The following is an 18039-nucleotide window of genomic DNA, read 5'->3' on the forward strand; positions in this document are numbered from 1 at the left end:
TGCTTATCCGGTAGTCAACTACTCCCTAATAGCCCTAGTTCAGGGATTCCCATAGGCCAGATTTACTTTTCTTTGGTTCTGGAATTAGTGGATTTTATGGACCGCCTTAGGCCCTGGCCTGAGGAGAAAAAAAAGGGGGGGTTTAGTGTGTGGGAAAGGGCTGCCAGTGTGTGGGATAGGGAAGGGGTGCAGGATCTGGGTGGGAGGTGGGGTGCAGAAGGGGGAGAGGTTGCGAGGTCTGGGTGGGAGGTAGGGTGCAGAGACAGGCTGAGGGTAGGGTCTCTGGCCAGAAGGGAGGGTACAGGAGGGGGGTTGGGGTAGGGAGTCTGGCCAGGAGGGAGAGTGCAGGAGCAAGGGAGGGTGTCAGAGCAACCTGGGAGTGTGGGGTCTTGGCAGGGGGAGAGGAGTGAGGGGGTTTGGGTGGGGGGTCTGGGCATGAGGGGGGGACGCTTACCTGGCTTGGCACCCTGCTGTAGCAGGGAAAGCCTCCAGGCAGCACGCTGTCGTTCCCTCAGCAGGGGGAAGGGAGAGGGAGCTCAGTTCCCGCCCCCCCCCCCCATGCAGCAGGGATCCCAGCGAAGCTGCGGGGCTGCAGCACCAGGTCCGGCTTCCCACTGGGAGGGTGTGCGGGGTGTGTGAAGAAACCCCAACCTTCCCCGCCAGACCAGGCTCACTGCCATTCCTCCAATGGGGTGGGGAGGGGCATGGGGGAGAGAGAGTGGCAGCGCATGGGGGGCACCTAGCCCAAACCCCACCTGGGTTCCATGCAGCCCATGCTGGGGCTCAGGCAGCAATTCAAAAGTGCCAAGGTCCGTGTCAGGGGGTGCACACCCCCAGTGTGCCTCAGTGCCCCCTGACTGTCCTCATATAGCCCCTCTCAGGGCAAGTTACAGTCTGTATGGGTTGCTCATCATAGGCATTTGTCTCAACGGCTCAGCTTACCTAGTCGGCCTAATGATCTGCCCGCAAGCCAGGGGCTTTGTTTCCAGCCCCTAGCCAGGGGAAGTCTTGGCTGGCCCTCCTCCAGCCTTTGCTGGTCACCTGCAGCTTGGCTCCCTCGAAGGAGCTCCTGCTTCCTCCCCTGTCAGCCCTCCCCTAACCCCCTTAGCAAACTGTGCTCCTCCCTTTATAGCTGACGGCTGGGCTTGCCTAGCCAGCCGGGCGTCCCAGATCTCTGACAGCTGGGGCTCATTAGCCTAACCATTTCAGCTGGGTTCTTCCAGCCACCCTAAGGCTCAAGGCCTGCGTCTTGGGCTTAAAGGCCCAGTGCAGGGCAGGCGCCCTGTCACAGTCCGGGAGTGACTACTCAGCACCTTTTGCCTCAGACCTGGCCACCTCCCCCCCAGCAGCAGCAGCTGCTGTAATCAGCCGCTGCCTGCACATGTGGAGGAGGCAGCTGCATTGGAGGCTCTGTGTGACAGAGGCAGTCCCGTGGGGGAGGAAGGGGGCCACACGGTGGTGGGATAGTGGGTGGTGGAGTGGCCAGAACCGTGCGCCATCAGAAGCCTGCCCCAGGCAGCAAAGCTCCAATGGGAGCTGCCTATGTGCTCTGGGGGGGGGGGAGGATACTGCTGCTGCACTGCGCCAGGACCAAGGGACTCTCAGTCACTTCTTCCTGTAAGTTTGAGTCCCCATCAAGTAGTGAAATGTCTGGCACAGTTTTCCGGAACATTTCACTGCTTGATGGGGCACCAGGACAGAGTCCTTAAAATTGGGACAGTCCTGGAAAAATCAGTATGTGTGGTCAGCATAACCATAGAGGACTCTTTCCTAGAATTGGCCTGATAATTAGTGATTTGGGTGTAGGTATGTGAGGGGTCATTAGCATCTGGAGCAGGGTTTTCTCATCAGACTGGCTACGTCTACACTGGCCCCTTTTCTGGAAGGGGCATGTAAATTTCACTAGTCGTCGTAGGGAAATCCGCGGGGGATTTAAATATCCCCCGCGGCATTTAAATAAAAATGTCCGCCGCTTTTTTCCGGCTTTTTAAAAAGCCGGAAAAGAGCGTCTAGACTGGCCCCGATCCTCCGGAAAAAGTGCCCTTTTCCGGAGGCTCTTATTCTTACTTTGACTATTAGCTATTGACTTAAGCGTTTTTGAGCAGTAGCTATTAAAACAAAAACACTTAGTGCAATGCCATGCATTGCACTGAGTAATACAAGTAACAGAAATAACATTTGCAAGGAGCAAAGCTACACATAACATGGGTTACAGCGACGGGACTGCAATTCAGTGATTTATGGGCAGCAGACAACACAAATGTGTGAAATGTTATGAGAATTCATGTCCTCTCTTTAGCCCCTTTTTCCATTGTTAACCCTTTTAAAATGCACTGAGCAAAAACTTCTTCATAGCAAGGGAAGGGAGAAAGGCAGGGGCATCTGCAGCCCTACTGAGCATGCTCAGTGCCTCTGATTTGAGTAAATTATATATAAAAAAAGCAGGTTTAAGCAAATAATAAAAAGCCCCTCTGCCACAGCCACCCTTTGACTGGTGCCTCATTCCCATGGGGTAACTGTTTTTACCCCTTCTGCCCTGCCTGTGCTGGGGATTTGCCCTCCGTGTTGCGGAGTTTTCCTGCCGCTCCTCCCCCACCAGCCCTGAGTTTGTCCCAGCACCGATTCGAAGCCTGCCTGCAGGCGCTTCGCCCCCAGGCCCAGTCAGTTTTCATCCCCCTCCTCTGTTTAGCCCCTTTTCTCCCTTTAACCCCTTTTAAAAAAGAGTAAGCAAAGACCTACACATAGGAGTTGGCAGGGCGAAGGGTAGTGGCGTCAACAGAGCTACTGATCATACTCACTGCCCCGAAATTCTCCCTAAGTAGCACAGTGTCATCGGTAGCAGCTCTCTACATACGACGAGCTAGCCCAGAGACTGTTCAGAACTACCTCTTCCACCATTGCGTCGGGGTCGTACCCCCCGCGACTATGGAAGCAGCTGGACTACGTTTCTCAACATGCATCACGGGGGTAAGAGCAATTGGCGAGAACGAGACCAACGGAGGCTTCATTTTCCAGCGCAATAGCGCGCCTATTGTGTCGGAAGTTGATGTCACTTTCGCATTAGCCTTTGGGGGATTGTCGTCAGTGGCGGAGGGAAGCGCGGCGGTTGGGACGAGCTGTGGCGGGGATGGATGTGTCCAGGCAGGAAAGTAACTGGCGCAGCGCAAACTTCCGGCAGAAGCTGGTCAACCAAATGTGAGTGCGGGGACGCGGAGGTGAGAGCGGGGCAGCCTAAACCGCAAACGCTCTCTGCCTCGGCTTGCTCGTCCCCGTGCAGGGAGACTGGCTGGGCAGTCGTGACACCCGCAGGGCGGGGGCCCTGCTCCCCGCAGTCGTCTGCCTCTAGAACTGCTAGGCAGTCCCGATGTTCCTCTCTCTTGCCGTGGTCCACCGCCTCAGTCCTGGTCAGCAGACACTGCCTGCCTCCTTGTCTGGTGGAGCCTGGCGCGTCCTTTCTCCCTGCCAGCCCGACTGTTTGTTTTCAGGATTGATCACCCTCTCCCGAGTTAACCGGAGCCCGCCTATCACGCCGTTGCCCCTCTCCACTTGCAGCGGCTTCCCGGGGTGGGGTCCCTCATTTCCCCCTTTCCCTTCCCCACTATGAACGCACTCCGGAGGAGTCTGCCTGCGCTGCTTTCTCCCTATGAGCTCCCTTCTAGCCTCCTCTTTGGGCGCGCTACCTGAGGTCCCTTCCCGACCGACTTGGTGGCCTTTGCAGTTTCAGAGCAATATTGAAATGAATAGTTGGTTGTGTGGGTTCTACTCTCATCTCTGCTTTGTTGCTTGTGGGAAGCAAGTAATTGCAATCTTAACATTTTTATCGAGATGTTTAGATGCTTCACAATTTAACCACCCGAACTCATTCCTGTAACCCTTATTCCTATCCTATTTTATTTATTATAGTTTTCATGGAGTTCCATATCTGAATTTAGGTTCTAAATTATTCAGGGCAGGGAGTGGCTTTGCTTAGGCCTTGAATGCTTTTTGGGTGCTCAGAGCGAATTCGTTACTAGGGTTGCCAGGTGTCTGTTTAAAAACAACAGAAAATACCAGACATGCATTTTTGTTGTTTGCTCAACCAATTTTTTCCCCACCATGTTCACTATTTTTGTGAAAGTATCTGGCAACCTTGTTCATTACATTTTTAGTTTCTTCTGTGAAGTCACCTGTCTTGCACGGAGACAATTTGCAAGGACACTTGGAGTAATGCTATTAACTTTTCTACTGTCTGTGCACTCCAGTCTGTAGCAGTCTTCTGTCAGTGATTTTTTTCCCCCCAATGGATCAGTACCTTCAAAAGAAGCTTAGGATAACAGATTAAGTAAATGTATAATTTTTAGCAAAATCTTAATTTAAAAATAATTTCTATATAACAAGGAATGGCACTTAACTTAAACATTTAAAATTCTGGAAATTGGAAAGTAGGTAGTATTAAAATACTCGGTTCATAGTCTGTGTTTCCGAGGTTTTTTTTTTTTTTTTTTGAGATTGGGTTCATGTGTCACATCTGAAATTTCAGTTTGGCAGTTTCATCTTATTGCCATTAGAATAAAATTAGATAAATTAAACTTCTATGAAAATGTTCAAATGACCATCTCCTCTGTCATGATTATGATGGTTAGCCAGCAGCCTGGGGATTAAGGGGTTAACTACACCTAGCCAGGTGGAGTGACCAGTAGGAATGTAGGTGGGACTTTCAAACTGGGACAAAGGAATTTGGGTTTTTTCCTTTCTCCCTTTGTCTCTCTGTGGGAGTCCTCTGCAGCTACAGGCAGGGACAAGCATGTCTCTCTCTCTCTCCAAGACACCATTCTTCACTTTCTGTAAGCAGGGTAAAGTTTAGGCAGTTTCGTTAGGCTTTATTGTTTTAAGGGTTGGGTATGGGATCTGGTATCTGGCACTGCTTAAAAGATGTTTTGGCTTTTCTTTGTAACTAAGTTCTAGGCCCATGGAGTTTCTCCATGAGTATATTTTGTTACCTTCCCATATAGTCATTATGGTTGCACAGGAATATTGTTGTAATAATAAAAGTTCTTTCTTTTCTTTTATTAACCTGGCAGTGGTTACTTGTGTGCCCTGATTTTTGTTTTAGGGGGAAGATTTCCCAAATGATCTTTCCCCTGGTTTCTTTAGCAACATTTGGGTGGTGGCAGCGGAAGTTTTATTCCCAAGATCTAGGTTTTTAAGATCTTGGGGGAAGTTTTATACCAAAGCCTGGTAGATAAGGCTTTGGGGTACACTTGCTGGCCCCCACTTCTGCATTTATCATGCCAGAGTGGGGAAGGAGCCATGACATCCTCAGAGAGAGTCTCTTGGATGTAGTACCGCTGCATAAATGATAATTGAGGCTACTTCTGTTGCTGTGACTTCAAACGAAGGATGTTAAGAGGCGGGTAATTCACTAATCATATAATCGATACAATTTTTATCAGCTGCATGATTAGTCGATAAGGGAAGGCTTGCTCAGTCCCGGCTCATGCCGGGTCCAGGAGATGACCCCGCTGTGGCTCTGCAGTTGAAATGTAGTAACAGCCGGGCGCGCAGGCAGCCCGGCTCTTACTATGTTTAAACTGCAGAGCCACAGCAGGGGTAGGTCCCAGACCTGGCACGAGCCGGGACTGTGCTGGGCTTGCTTAGTCCCAGCACACACTGGGTCCAGCAGCCCCTGTCCCTGCTGGGACCCCCTGTGGACAGCAGCTGCTGCTGGAGCAGCCTCTGCCCATGGCCAGCCTGGGCCACTGTGGACAGGGGCTGCTTCGAGCATGTGTCCGTGGCAAGCCTGGGCCCGCTGCAGGCAGAGGCTGTTTTGTGGCAGCCTCCCCTGCCCCCTCCCCATGCTGCTGCCTCTGATAGAGGCAGTGGTGCTGGGGGGGGGGGGGGGGGCAAGCAGCAGCATGGAGACCATGCTGGGAGGAGCCGCCTTTTAAGCCAGCTCTCCCCCCCCTCCGCCTTGCTGCCTCTCTCTGATAGAGGCAGCAAGGGGGGTGGGGGGGAAAGCAACTAGTCGAGTCACTAGTCGACTCTCTGATAAGCATATGCTTAGCAACTAGTTGCTTACATCCCTAGTTCCTACAGCCAGCAACATAGTGTTCTCAGTAGAGAACTTGCATCAGTAGACTCCACACTGTTCAAGTTTGCTCCAGACTTGGCACATTACAAAATGCATTTGCTTGCACTTTGTCTTGGCCTTTATTAATAAATAGGAGTAGGTGATGGTATGGTGGTTGCTAGTAAATAGTTCAAATTGTTTTATTGATTTAAGGTGCTTAAGTTTAATTCATCAGCGGGCTGGATAAAAATCAATGATTTATCACAAATATGCTACTGTCACGAAGTGTGAGGGAGTCACCAGGCCCTGCACCCCCATCTGCAGTCAGAGGTGAGACTCAGCCAGCAAGGTTTATTCGTCGACAGGGACACAGTGTAGCCCAGACTACTTGTTACAGGAACCAGGAGCATTCAGTACAATCTGTCTTGGGGATAGGGGGCCCTTGCCCCGGCCTCCCAAGCCAGCTAGGCTCCCTTCTCCCTAAGTCAGCCGAAAACTAACCCACACACCTAGCAACTGCTCACAGCCCTCCAGGGTGCCAGGCCTCCTCCTTTGTTCAGATTCCCCAACAAAGTGTCACCTGACTGAATCCTCCGCCTAGCTCCGGTGACAGGCAGGTGTAGCGTCACAAGCAGCTGCTCTCAAAATCGGCTCCCAAGAGCAGTTACTCATCATACCTGATAGGTGTCTAGTCTGCTCTTAAATATCTCCAGTGATTGAGATTCCACAGCCCAGCCCCCAGCAATTTATCCCAGCGTTTGACCACCCTGACAATTAGGAACTTTTTCCTAATGTCCAACCTCAACCTCCCTTGCTGCAGTTTAAGCCCATTGCTTCTTGTCCTATCCTCAGAGACCAGGAAGAACAAGTTTTCTCCCTCCTCCCTGTGACACCCTTTTTTGATACTGAAAACTGCTATCATGTCCCCTCTCAGTCTTCTCTTTTCTAAACTAAAGCCCAGTTCTTTCAGTCTTCCCTCATAGGTCATGTTTTCTGGACCTTTAATCATTTTTGACCGGGAGTCTTGTGGCACCTTATAGACTAACAGATTTATTGGAGTAAAGACCCACTTCGTCAGATGCATGTCTGACATGCATCTAACGCAGTGGGTCTTTGCCCACGAAAGCGTATGCTCTAATACATATATTAGTCTATAAGGTGCCACAGGACTCCTCGTCGCTTTTGCAGATCCAGACTAACACGGCTACCACTCTGAGACTTAATCATTTTTGTTGCTCTTCTCTAGACCTTCTCCAATCTCTCCACATCTTTCTTGAAATGCGGTGCCCAGAACTGGACACAAGACTCCAGCTGAGGCCTAACCAGCGCAGAGTAGAGCGGAAGAATGACTTCTCGTGTCTTGCTCACAACACTCCCGTGAATGCATCCCAGAATTATGTTTGCTTTTTTTTTTTTTGCAACAGCGTCACACTGTTGACTCATGTTTAACTTATTGTCCATTATGACCCCTAGGTCCCTTTCTGCCGTACTCCTTCCCAGACAGTCGCTTCCCATTCTGTATGTGTGAAACTGATTGTTCCTTCCTAAGTGGAGCACTTTGCATTTGTCCTTATTCAACTTCATCCTGTTTACCTCAGAATAAAAGAGAATGTGTCATGAAAAGCAAACTAGGCTCGAAAAATTTGTTCAATTTTTTGTGATCTCAAACATAACAGTATGATACATTAGAAAAATAAGTTTCTTTGCCCATTTTACTAAACAAGTTTTTTAACTGGACAATGTTTCTTTAAATCTCATATTTAAGACCTATATAGCAAAGTGAAATAACTAAAAATGTTAAGCTGTAGTAAATGACTCAGAGCCCAATTGGAAAGTAGTTATCTTAATATTTTTTTATATAAAATTTCTAAATGTTTTATATTTACAAATGATTTATTACTTAGGCTATGTCTACACAGAAGCATTATTTCAGTATAACTGATGTTATTCCAAAATAACAAAGAGCATGTCTACACCGCAAGCTATTATTTCAAAATAATGTCGAGGTGGAGGACTTAGTCCGTTTCCTGTAACCCTCATTTCACGAGGAGTAAGGGAAGTTGAAGGAAGATTGTTCTTCATTGGACTTGCTGTCTACGCAGCAGGACCAAAAGCTGAATAAAGCTATTTTGACTTCAGCTATGCAATTGTTGTAGCTCAAGTTGCATAGCTTAATTTGACTTTTGACCTGCTGTGTACACGTGCCCTTAGGTGACATTATCTTCTGGTGCTTTCTATCTTACGTTCTGAATTGTTGTCCATCTGTGCTCTTTGCCATTGAGATTTTTGGATGCCTTGATTAAAAATGTCATGACCACTTTTTTCTGTGAAGTTCCTCAGTTTTCAGAGGCACATCACTGTATCTCTGGCAAATATCTCATTTCTCTTAGACCCAGACACTTGGTCTCTTTCACTGTGTGGTGCTCCAGCCCTGTGTTTCCTGGTGCATCATTCCCCTCACTTCTCTACTCCACTCTATCTTCACAAAATATTTTTGGAAATGCATGCTAGGTATCTTCTCTCCAGTTGCTTCTGGCAGGCACAGAGATGAGCACATAAAACTCACCAGTTTCCCAGGCTATTTCTTCCTCAGTCTCTCAGACCATCTGTTGCTCTCAACTGCCATGGAACCTTCAAGTCTCAAAGTGCCATCTACTTCTTTAAGACCCCTTTTCTCCTTAAGTATTCATCTGCTCTTTCAACCCGACTGACTCCAGAGAAGCCTGGATAACCTAAAGGGAGGCATGTTATATCCCTTCCCATATACCTTCTTCCCCCCCCCCCCCCCCCTTGTTTAAGGACATCTGCATGAAAACAAAATTTTCTTGTTTTCTTAACAGAGCATCTGTTCCTGCTCTTCCTTCTCTACCTCAAGTAGTAATGTGAAATGCTGTGATATCAGTCATTTTCACAGCAGTCCGTTACATCACAGAGGATGACGATGACTTCAAATGCAGGAATCAACAGCAGGAACAGATGGACACTTAAATATTTTGTTTTCATGCAAATGTATTGATAACAGAACAAGGGAAGACAAGTGGAAAATCTTTGAAAACTTTCCACGAGATGAACTTTTGTACCTTCTCTTCCCTTGAATTTCTTTGGTTCTGGCATTTGTGAAGTGGGACTTGAACTGGCTTAAAGAGCAAAGATTTAGCAAACCTATATTAGCACCTTTCGTACATCATCATTTCTCCCCACTTTGTTTTTATTATTTAACTCAAAAGAAACAATGGATTGTGAGGTGCTTAGGGTGTCTCCATCTGAGCCCTGAATCAAATACCAAAAGGGGTTGGTCTGGCTGGTTAACATTGCCTTTTTTTTTTCTTTTAAAGTCTACTTTTCTGCCTGGCATTTCTTTTTAACAAATTCAGGTGGTTGAGTGAAGCTGGTATCTTAGAATTTACACCTCAAACTTCTGAGTCTGTTCTAGTTAGAGCAGAAGTGATCCAGTTATTATGGAATGATCAAATGTGCTTCTTGCTCTCTGGATATCATACTGACTAGGGATGTTAAATTTTGATTAACTAATCGCATAGTGGATGAGATTTCCATTGATTATTTGATTAGTCAATAAGGACTAGCACAGCATTCCGCCTTTGAAATTTACAAGAGTCCCCACTGGGGCTCTTGTACATTTAAGTTGGAACGCTGCCGCTGTGCCCTGCCCCCTCCCACGGAGCTGGAGCTGGGGCTGGGGCTGGGGCTGGGGAGAACTGGCTTTTAAGCCAGCTCCCCCAATCACATCCTCCTCTTCCCCCCCCCCCACTGCCTCTTTGTGATAGAGGCAGCAAGGGGGGGGAGCGACTAGTTGACTAGTATGTCAACTATCCAATAAGCTTTTGCTTATCGGATTGTCGAGTAGTCGATTAGTCGCTTACATCCCTAATACTGACTGTCTCTTTAATTTCAAGTGTACAGGCATTATTATTTATACAAGACCATAGGAGTGTGCATGGTGCTTTACAGACAAATATAAGATTCTGTGTTCCAAAGATTTTGTTACAAACTAGGTTAAATAAGACAGTGTAAGAGTGTAGGCTTCAGTAACTATCTAACAAACCTTTAAAACAGGGGTGAAAACTTTTTTGGGTCTGGGGGCTGCTGACCCACAGAAAGATCAGTTGGGGCGGGGGGGTTGCACACAAGTGAGAAGCAAAAAATCCAAGAAACAAATCCTCATTGACATGGCCTCAGACTGAGGAGGAGAAAGACACTCCCCACATCCCCCTCACACACCAGAGTCTAGTAGGGCCTAGGCTAGTAGATTGTGTGCTCCAGACCTAGGAAGGGGTGGGACTGGAGTGCCAGCAATATTGCAGCTCTGAGCCTCAGGGGCCAAATCCAGGCGAGTGGCCCCTGGGCCTTAGGTTCCCCACCCCTGCTTTAAAACCCATGGGGCTCGTCTACACTGGCCCCTTTTCCGGAAGGGGCATATTAATTTCACAGGTCGTAATAGGGAAATCCGCGGGGGATTTAAATATCCCCCGCGGTATTTAAATAAAAATGTCCGCTGCTTTTTTCTGGCTTTTAGAAAGTAGGAATAAGATCCTCCGGAAAAGGGCGCTTTTTCCGGAGGATCGGGGACAGTGTAGACGCTCTTTTCCGGCTTTTCTAAAAGCCGGAAAAAAGCGGCGGACATTTTTATTTAAATGCCGCGGGGGATATTTAAATCCCCCGCGGATTTCCCTATTACGATCTCAAAAATTACCATGCCCCTTCCGGAAAAGGGGCCAGTGTAGACGTAGCCCTTGTGTGCTTCAGCATCACTCAGGAAGCTGACTTTTATTACTGGGGGGGGGGGTAAGTTTTTCAGTCATTTGGAAGGGGCAACTAGAACCTTTCATAAACTACTTACATTCTGTGCATTTGTGACAGTTTTGGACAGTCGTCTCTCTGTCTCGTGGATTTCTAGACACCTACAGATTTTCAGCATATTTGTATCTGAGCTCCTTGTCTTTTTCATGTAGGCTGTGTCTAGACTGGCCAGCTTTTCTGGAAAATCAGCCGCTTTTCCAGAAAAACTTGCCAGCTGTCTACATTGGCCGCTTGAATTTCTGCAAAAGCACTGACTTCCTACTGTAAGAAATCAGTGCTTTTTGCAGAAATACTATGCTGCTCCCGTCCGGGCAAAAGTCCCTTTTGCGCAAAGCTTCTGCGCAAAAGGGCCAGTGTAGACAGCTCAGATTTGTTTTCCGCAAAAAAGCCCCGATGGCGAAAATGGCGATCGGGGCTTTTTTGCGGAAAAGCGCGTCTACATTGGCCACAGACGCTTTTCCGCAAAAAGTGCTTTTGCGGAAAAGCGTCCATGCCAATCTGGACGCTCTGTTCCAAAAATGCTTTTAACGGAAAACTTTTCCGTTAAAAGCATTTCCGGAAAATCATGCCAGTCTAGACACAGCCCTCAAGTACAATGGACTAACATTTAAATTGTTCTGTCTTGGTTAATTGTGACTAACTCAGCAGGTATAGATTTGTTCTTGATTTTTGCATTAAAAATCAGAGTAGAATTTCGGTATCTCTGTTGGACAGTAAAAGTATGTATGTCTCTAGTCCCTGAGATGGATGTGCTTTATGCCCATGCTGTCTCCATTCTGATAAGTGCTTTGGGATTCACATGTCATGGAAATCCCATACTGAGGTTTATGGCAGTTATGTTTTAGTAGAGAGAGAATCCTATTGAGCAGACATACCCAACATGTGCTGCATGGGTTACAATGTTAACATGAGCTGTACAAACAACCAGGATGTTCAGTCCTCGGTATCCTGGGTGCTGCTGAGTTCCAAAGAAAGTCAGACCTCTGAACTGTAAGTTTGTCACTAAGCATCTGGAGCCAAAACTTGTTCAAGTGCTAAGCCAGATTTTGACAGGAGATTCTGCACCTGTAGAAGAGGGGCTAACTGTTCAAATTTTAGTTTATTAAAATAGTTCAATCAAAGTTAAGAAGGAAAAAGCAGGAACGTTTGTCTTCCTCTCCCAATGTAGCAATTAAAATTGGGTATGGGAAGATGAGATCTACTGGTCCTGAGAACTTGAAGGACATGGTCACCAGAAATATTCATATCTGTTCACTAACTGCAGATAATATTTCCTTGTTTTAATAAGTCAGCTAGTTTCAAATGCAAAGCATTATTAAACTTTTTTCTTATGTATTTGATACATTTAAGGTAGTCCTATTTAATAGCTAAAATGTAAAATGCTGTTTTTGTTTGTGGAATTCATTTAAAATGTGAGCTTGATAAAAATGACAGACAAAAACCAAAATACAGGATTATGTAGCACTTTAAAGACTAACAAGATGGTTTATTAGGGGATGAGCTTTTCGTGGGCCAGACCCACTTCCTCAGATCAAATAGTGGAAGAAAATAGTCACAACCATATATACCAAAGGATACACATAGTCCTGTATTTTGCTTCAGCTACACCAGACTAACATGGCTACATTTCTATCACTAGACAAAAACCGCATTTTTATGGACAAATGATTACGTTAAGAATCTCCATTAAGATAAATTAAGCTGTATAATTGCTTAAATGTGTAGATACAGTGCATCCCATAGTTAGCAAAAAGTAGTATGACATTTTAGTACAAAAGCTATATTCAGTTGCAAGTTAACATGTTTTAATTTTTACCAACCAGTAAGAATCAATGGCTGTGTCTACACTGGGCCACTTATTCTGGAAAATCAGCCGCTTTTCCGGAATAAGCTGCGAGCTGTCTACACTGGCCCTTGAATTTCCGGAAAAGCAACGATGCTCTACTGTACAAAATCAGCCGCTATTCCGGAAAAACTATTCTGCTCCCGCTCGGGCATAAGTCCTTATTCCAGAACACTGTTCCAGAAAAGGGCCAGTGTAGACAGCCCAGTAGTCTTTTCCGGAAAAAAGCCCCGACCGCGAAAATGGCAATCGGGGCTCTTTTCCGGAAAAGCGCGTCTACATTGGCCACAGACACTTTTCCGGAAAAAGGGCTTTTCCAGAAAAGCAGCCTGCCAATGTAGACGCTCTTTTTCCGGAAAAACTGAAAACGGAATAGTATTCCGTTCTAAGCAGTTCCGGAAATTCATGCTAGTGTAGACACAGCCCACGCGTATTAACTAAAAAAAAAAAAATCAGTTCAAAATAAATCTAAAATTGACTATTTAAATCAATCCACCCTGGTGCAAGGATCACTTCCATCCACCTTATTTTCCCAGACTCCTGGTAACCTGAACTAATGGATGTTTAAAAAAAAACAACCCATAGGTGCACTGAATGACCAGTACAGTATGTTCAATCTGAGCTGGGGGGGGGGGGGGGGATAAAAAAGGCCCCTAGTTTTCTTGTAAACTTCACTGACTTCTAGAAGAAAGGGGTGACTTCGCTTTCCTGACCTGTTCCTTTGTTAAACACTTTACCAGGCTGTGTTCAGACATTTGTGCCCTATACTGAATTTTGGGCAGCGCACATATAACTAAATGAACATACATGAACAATGAATGTTGCAGAATAACTGCTGTTTGGTAACATTTACAAGATGGAGAAGGGAAACCTGTCTTAATTTTCAGCCTTGGGTTGAGTGTGCTATTCAGTCAGTGCACCCAAAATTTTAACATGTAAGTGATGTCAACAGCTAAGCCATATGACATTCAAGATAGCTTAACTTCTTTAAAAAAAAAATAAGTCCTCTTGACGACCATAAAATTGAGATGTTGGAATCTGATATCCAAATGACTCTTGGGCACGTAATCTTAATATTTTTTTTTATCTTTCAGTTTCAAATAGGATAAGAATGTAACAGTGTAATGCAAGTGGAATTTCTGTCTCATAGGATTCCAGTTGGAAGATTTTACTGACCTTGGATCTGATTACTTCCTGAAGATGGCAAGTAAAGGGCCCACAGCATCTACATCCACTGAAAACTCCAGTACTGGAGGGACCAGTGGCAGCAGCAGTAATGGTGCTGGGGACAATACTAATCAGGACAGCACTTTTGAATGTAACATCTGTTTAGACACTGCCAAGGATGCAGTTATCAGCCTGTGTGGGCACCTCTTCTGGTCAGTATGCTGTTTTCCTTAGGTAGGACAGAATTTGTGAGCTGTGGCAAATAAACTTTTATCATCTAGGAGCTGAGGATGTAACATTTTTCCCCCCCATACCACCATGGTAATGACACCTAGCTCTTCAGGTCCACAGTCTGTCCAATTTGTGCAGATGTCCCACAAACACAATTAAAATGTTAAGCTTCCTATGTGTCTTGTCCAGGTTTGAGCATTAAACTAGATTGCCCTGCTTTTCCACAAAACATCAGTGGTCTGCAAGGGTGTCTTTTGCCTCAAATGTTACTAGTCAAAAGATGCAACAACAGGAAATAAATCTGTGTTCATTTTTTAATGTAACAGTTTATCAAGGGTTGATATTGCTAATTGTGTGGGTTTTTTCACTCTATGGATTAAATTCTGGTCTCGGTTAACCTTTGTGGTTGCATGAGTGTAAGCAAGTAGAATGTGGTTTCTCGTGTCAACATGTCAGGTGGAGGTCCTTGTTACCAGGATTTTCTTACAATGGAACCTTCTTGTGATTACAGCTTTTTTATTAAACCACCTAAATGGGGTGACTTTTACACCAGGATTGAAGTTTCTGTCTTTGGGAGGATAATCTGCATATTGTTTATACCACCAAGGGTATGTCTACACTAGCCCCCAGTTTGAACTAGGGTGGCTAATGTAGGCATTTGAAGTTGCAAGTGAAGCCCGGGATTTAAATATCCCGGGCTTTATTTGCATGTTCCCGTCCGGTCGCCATTTTTAAATTCCACTAATCTGAAGTAACTGCCCGCGGCTACACGTGGCAGTGAAACGGCAATTTGAACTAAGTCCTTAGTTTGAATTAACTGTTACTCCTCCTGGAATGAGGTGTAACAGTTAATTTGAACTAAGGACTTAGTTTGAATTACCGTTTCACTGCCGCCTGTAGCCGTGGGCAGTTACTTCAGATTAGTGGAATTTAAAAATGGCGACCGGACGGGAACATGCAAATAAAGCCCGGGATATTTAAATCCCGGGCTTCACTTGCAACTTCAAATGCCTACATTAGCCACCCTAGTTCAAACTGGGGGCTAGTGTAGACATACCCCAAGAGAGCAGTTGATTTCAAGTGTCCTTTGATAAGCAGTCTTGTCTTGTGGCCTGTTATTGTTTAGTTTTGACATTTTTTAAAAAGTTACTGCAAGGACTTCGATTTGAAGTTATGTGTCTTAAAGAAGCTAGAATAACCCTACTCTGTTCCACATGCTTCATACCCATTTTAGAATTAACAGCATGCTTCATAATGTATATTTCTCTCTACCCCTCTCAGCATTTTAGCCATGTGATCCTCCCTTAATTCTTAAAATCCTAATGTCATACAGCTGGCATCTTATTAATTTGGATGTTTGCCTAGGACATGAGTTCATGGGATCAGAGAGCAGAATCTGTGCAAGAAGGTCCAGAAAGGTGAATTTAAGTCCTTGGCTGTGTCTACACTGGCATGAATTTCCGGAACTGCTTAAAACGGAATACTATTCCGTTTTCAGTTTTTCCGGAAATGGAGCGTCTACATTGGCAGGCTGCTTTTCCGGAAAAGCCCTTTTTCCGGAAAAGCGTCTGTGGCCAATGTAGACGCGCTTTTCCGGAAAAGAGCCCCGATCGCCATTTTCGCGATCGGGGTTTTTTTCCGGAAAAGACTACTGGGCTGTCTACACTGGCCCTTTTCCAGAACAGTGTTCCGGAATAAGGACTTATGCCCGAGCGGGAGCAGAATAGTTTTTCCGGAATAGCGGCTGATTTTGTACAGTAGAGCATCGTTGCTTTTCCGGAAATTCAAGGGCCAGTGTAGACAGCTCGCAGCTTATTCCGGAAAAGCGGCTGATTTTCCGGAATAAGTGGCCCAGTGTAGACACAGCCCTTGTGTATGCCTTGTGTGCAGATGTACAGTATTGTAGAACTCCTAAATGGTGAGAGTACAGGGACCAGAAGTTGAATGTACAGCAGGGGTGAGCAATAATTTTTAATGCAGTGGCCACGCCAAGATTTTGGCAATGGTCAAGGGCCACATTTCTGCTGAGGGAGTTTGGGGTCTGGGACAGGGTGTGTGTAGAGTCTGAGAGGGAGTTTGGGTGAAGGAGGGGGTTGTGATCTGGGGTGGAGGCTTGGAGTGCAGAATCCAGGAGGGAGTATGCGATGCAGGAGAGGATTCTGGCCTCAGGCAGGAGCTCTAGGAGAGGGTGCAGGGTCTGGGAGGGAGTTGTGACCTGGGGGAAAGGGGTACAGAGAGTCTGGGTGGTGGCCTGGGGCAGGTAGTTGGGGGGGGGGGGGGGGGCAGAGGCAGGCTCTGGCTGGGAGGCGCTTACCTAGGCAGCTCCCAGTCAACAGCCCTGCAGGAACCTAAGGCTGCACTCACAAGCTGGTCCATGTGGCTCTGCTCTGGCAGGGTGAAGGTGGGCGGTGGGGGGGAGGCTTCATTGGCTGCCCCTGCTGCCAGCAAAATATCTCAGCTGCTATTGGTTGGAAACTGGTCAGTGGGAGCTGAGAGGTTTTGCTGAGGGGTGGGACAGAGCACAAAGCCTCCTTCCTCACTCCCAGAATAGAGCAGCCATGTTTAAAGCTGCTGCTGCTGTTGCTGCTGCACTGTGCATCCAGCCTGCTGGCAGCCTCTTGCCCACCTGTGATGTACAGTAACCACATCAGGGCAACCCAGTGTCAGATGCTATTAACTAGAAGGGCTAGAGGAGGTCTGACTTTAATGCAGTTATGGTACTGACATTGCTGGATTTTTTTTAACCTTCTGCTTTCCCTTAAGCATGCTGTCCCCAATATACTCTATTTGCCAAATCTCAGTGTGAGTTAGTAACTACTTTTTCCCCTTCTCTTTCTGCCCTGTGATCAAATCACCCTGGGAATACCAACAGTTGGCCTTGTTTACACCAGGTAAGATGGTGTTCTTCTTACTTTGTAATAGGAGCTGATGAAAGACAATAACCCCTTCAGCTCTCTGGGGTATTCTGTCAGAAGCTGCAATATCCCCTTATCTTGCTAAGCACACTTCCTTCTCTCCAGGGCAACTAGAATGTACTAATGAAACTTAACATGCAATAATTTGCAATCCGTTTTTCCAGAGAAAGAAAAGCATAGACCAAAAGTCCCCTTTTTTCAGTGTCTTAACCACTCAAATACTTCAGTGATCCAGGGAGGTTACATACAATAGCTGAGACGGCTTAGTATGTAGATTAAAAACGTGAAGCCCTTCTCTTGCCACACAGGCTGTGTCTACACTGGCATGAATTTCCAGAAATGCTTAAAACAGAATAGTTTTCGTTATAAGTATTTCCGGAAAAGGAGCATCTACATTGGCAGGCTGCTTTTCTGGAAAAGCCCTTTTTCCGGAAAAGCATCTGTGGCCAATGTAGACGCGCTTTTCCGGAAAAGAGCCCCGATCGTCATTTCCGCGATCGGGGCTTTTTTCCGGAAAAGACTACTGGGCTGTCTACACTGGCCCTTTTCCAGAACAGTGTTCCGGAATAAGGACTTATGCCCGAGTGGGAGCAGAATAGTTTTTCCGGAATAGCGGCTGATTTTGTACAGTAGAGCATCGTTGCTTTTCCGGAAATTCAAGGGCCAGTGTAGACAGCTCGCAGCTTATTCCGGAAAAGCGGTTGATTTTCAGGAATAAGTGACCCAGTGTAGACACAGCCTTCCTGTTACACCCATACTGTGTGTGTGTTAAAATTATAGAAGTTAGAGATGAGATGAGGATAATCCTTCCCCAGGTCAGTGTAGGGTGTTTCTACAGTGTAGTTAACAGTTTTCACCAGCCAAATTACATATGTACACTTCCGCAGATGTGGTACAGCAGTGTACTATGCTAAACTACACCAAGTACTGCCTAAATTGGAGGCACTTCAGCATTTCCCAATAGTAGGCAGTTTGCCACCTTGTTTTTTCTGAATAGCTGTAGAAATCTATTTGGC

General features: G+C 46.3%; 1 protein-coding gene across 2 annotated transcripts in view; it reads left to right on the forward strand.

The window, feature by feature from the left end:
- The first annotated feature begins 2653 nt into the window (after nt 1-2653).
- The window catches only part of LOC102455013 (E3 ubiquitin-protein ligase RNF185-like), a 30334-nt gene continuing 14948 nt past the window's right edge, over nt 2654-18039 (forward strand). Inside the window, exons 1-3 of one of the 2 annotated variants that reach the window (XM_006111724.5) lie at nt 2654-2967; nt 13861-14089; nt 16981-16999. In XM_006111724.5, the coding sequence (XP_006111786.2) occupies nt 2955-2967; nt 13861-14089; nt 16981-16999 (261 nt within the window). In that variant the 5' untranslated portion in view covers nt 2654-2954. The other variant, XM_006111725.5, reaches the window with a different exon arrangement.

Source organism: Pelodiscus sinensis, chromosome W (genome assembly GCF_052426305.1).
Source record: "Pelodiscus sinensis isolate ZL-2025 chromosome W, ASM5242630v1, whole genome shotgun sequence".
In the NCBI taxonomy this organism is placed as follows: Eukaryota; Metazoa; Chordata; order Testudines; family Trionychidae; genus Pelodiscus; species Pelodiscus sinensis.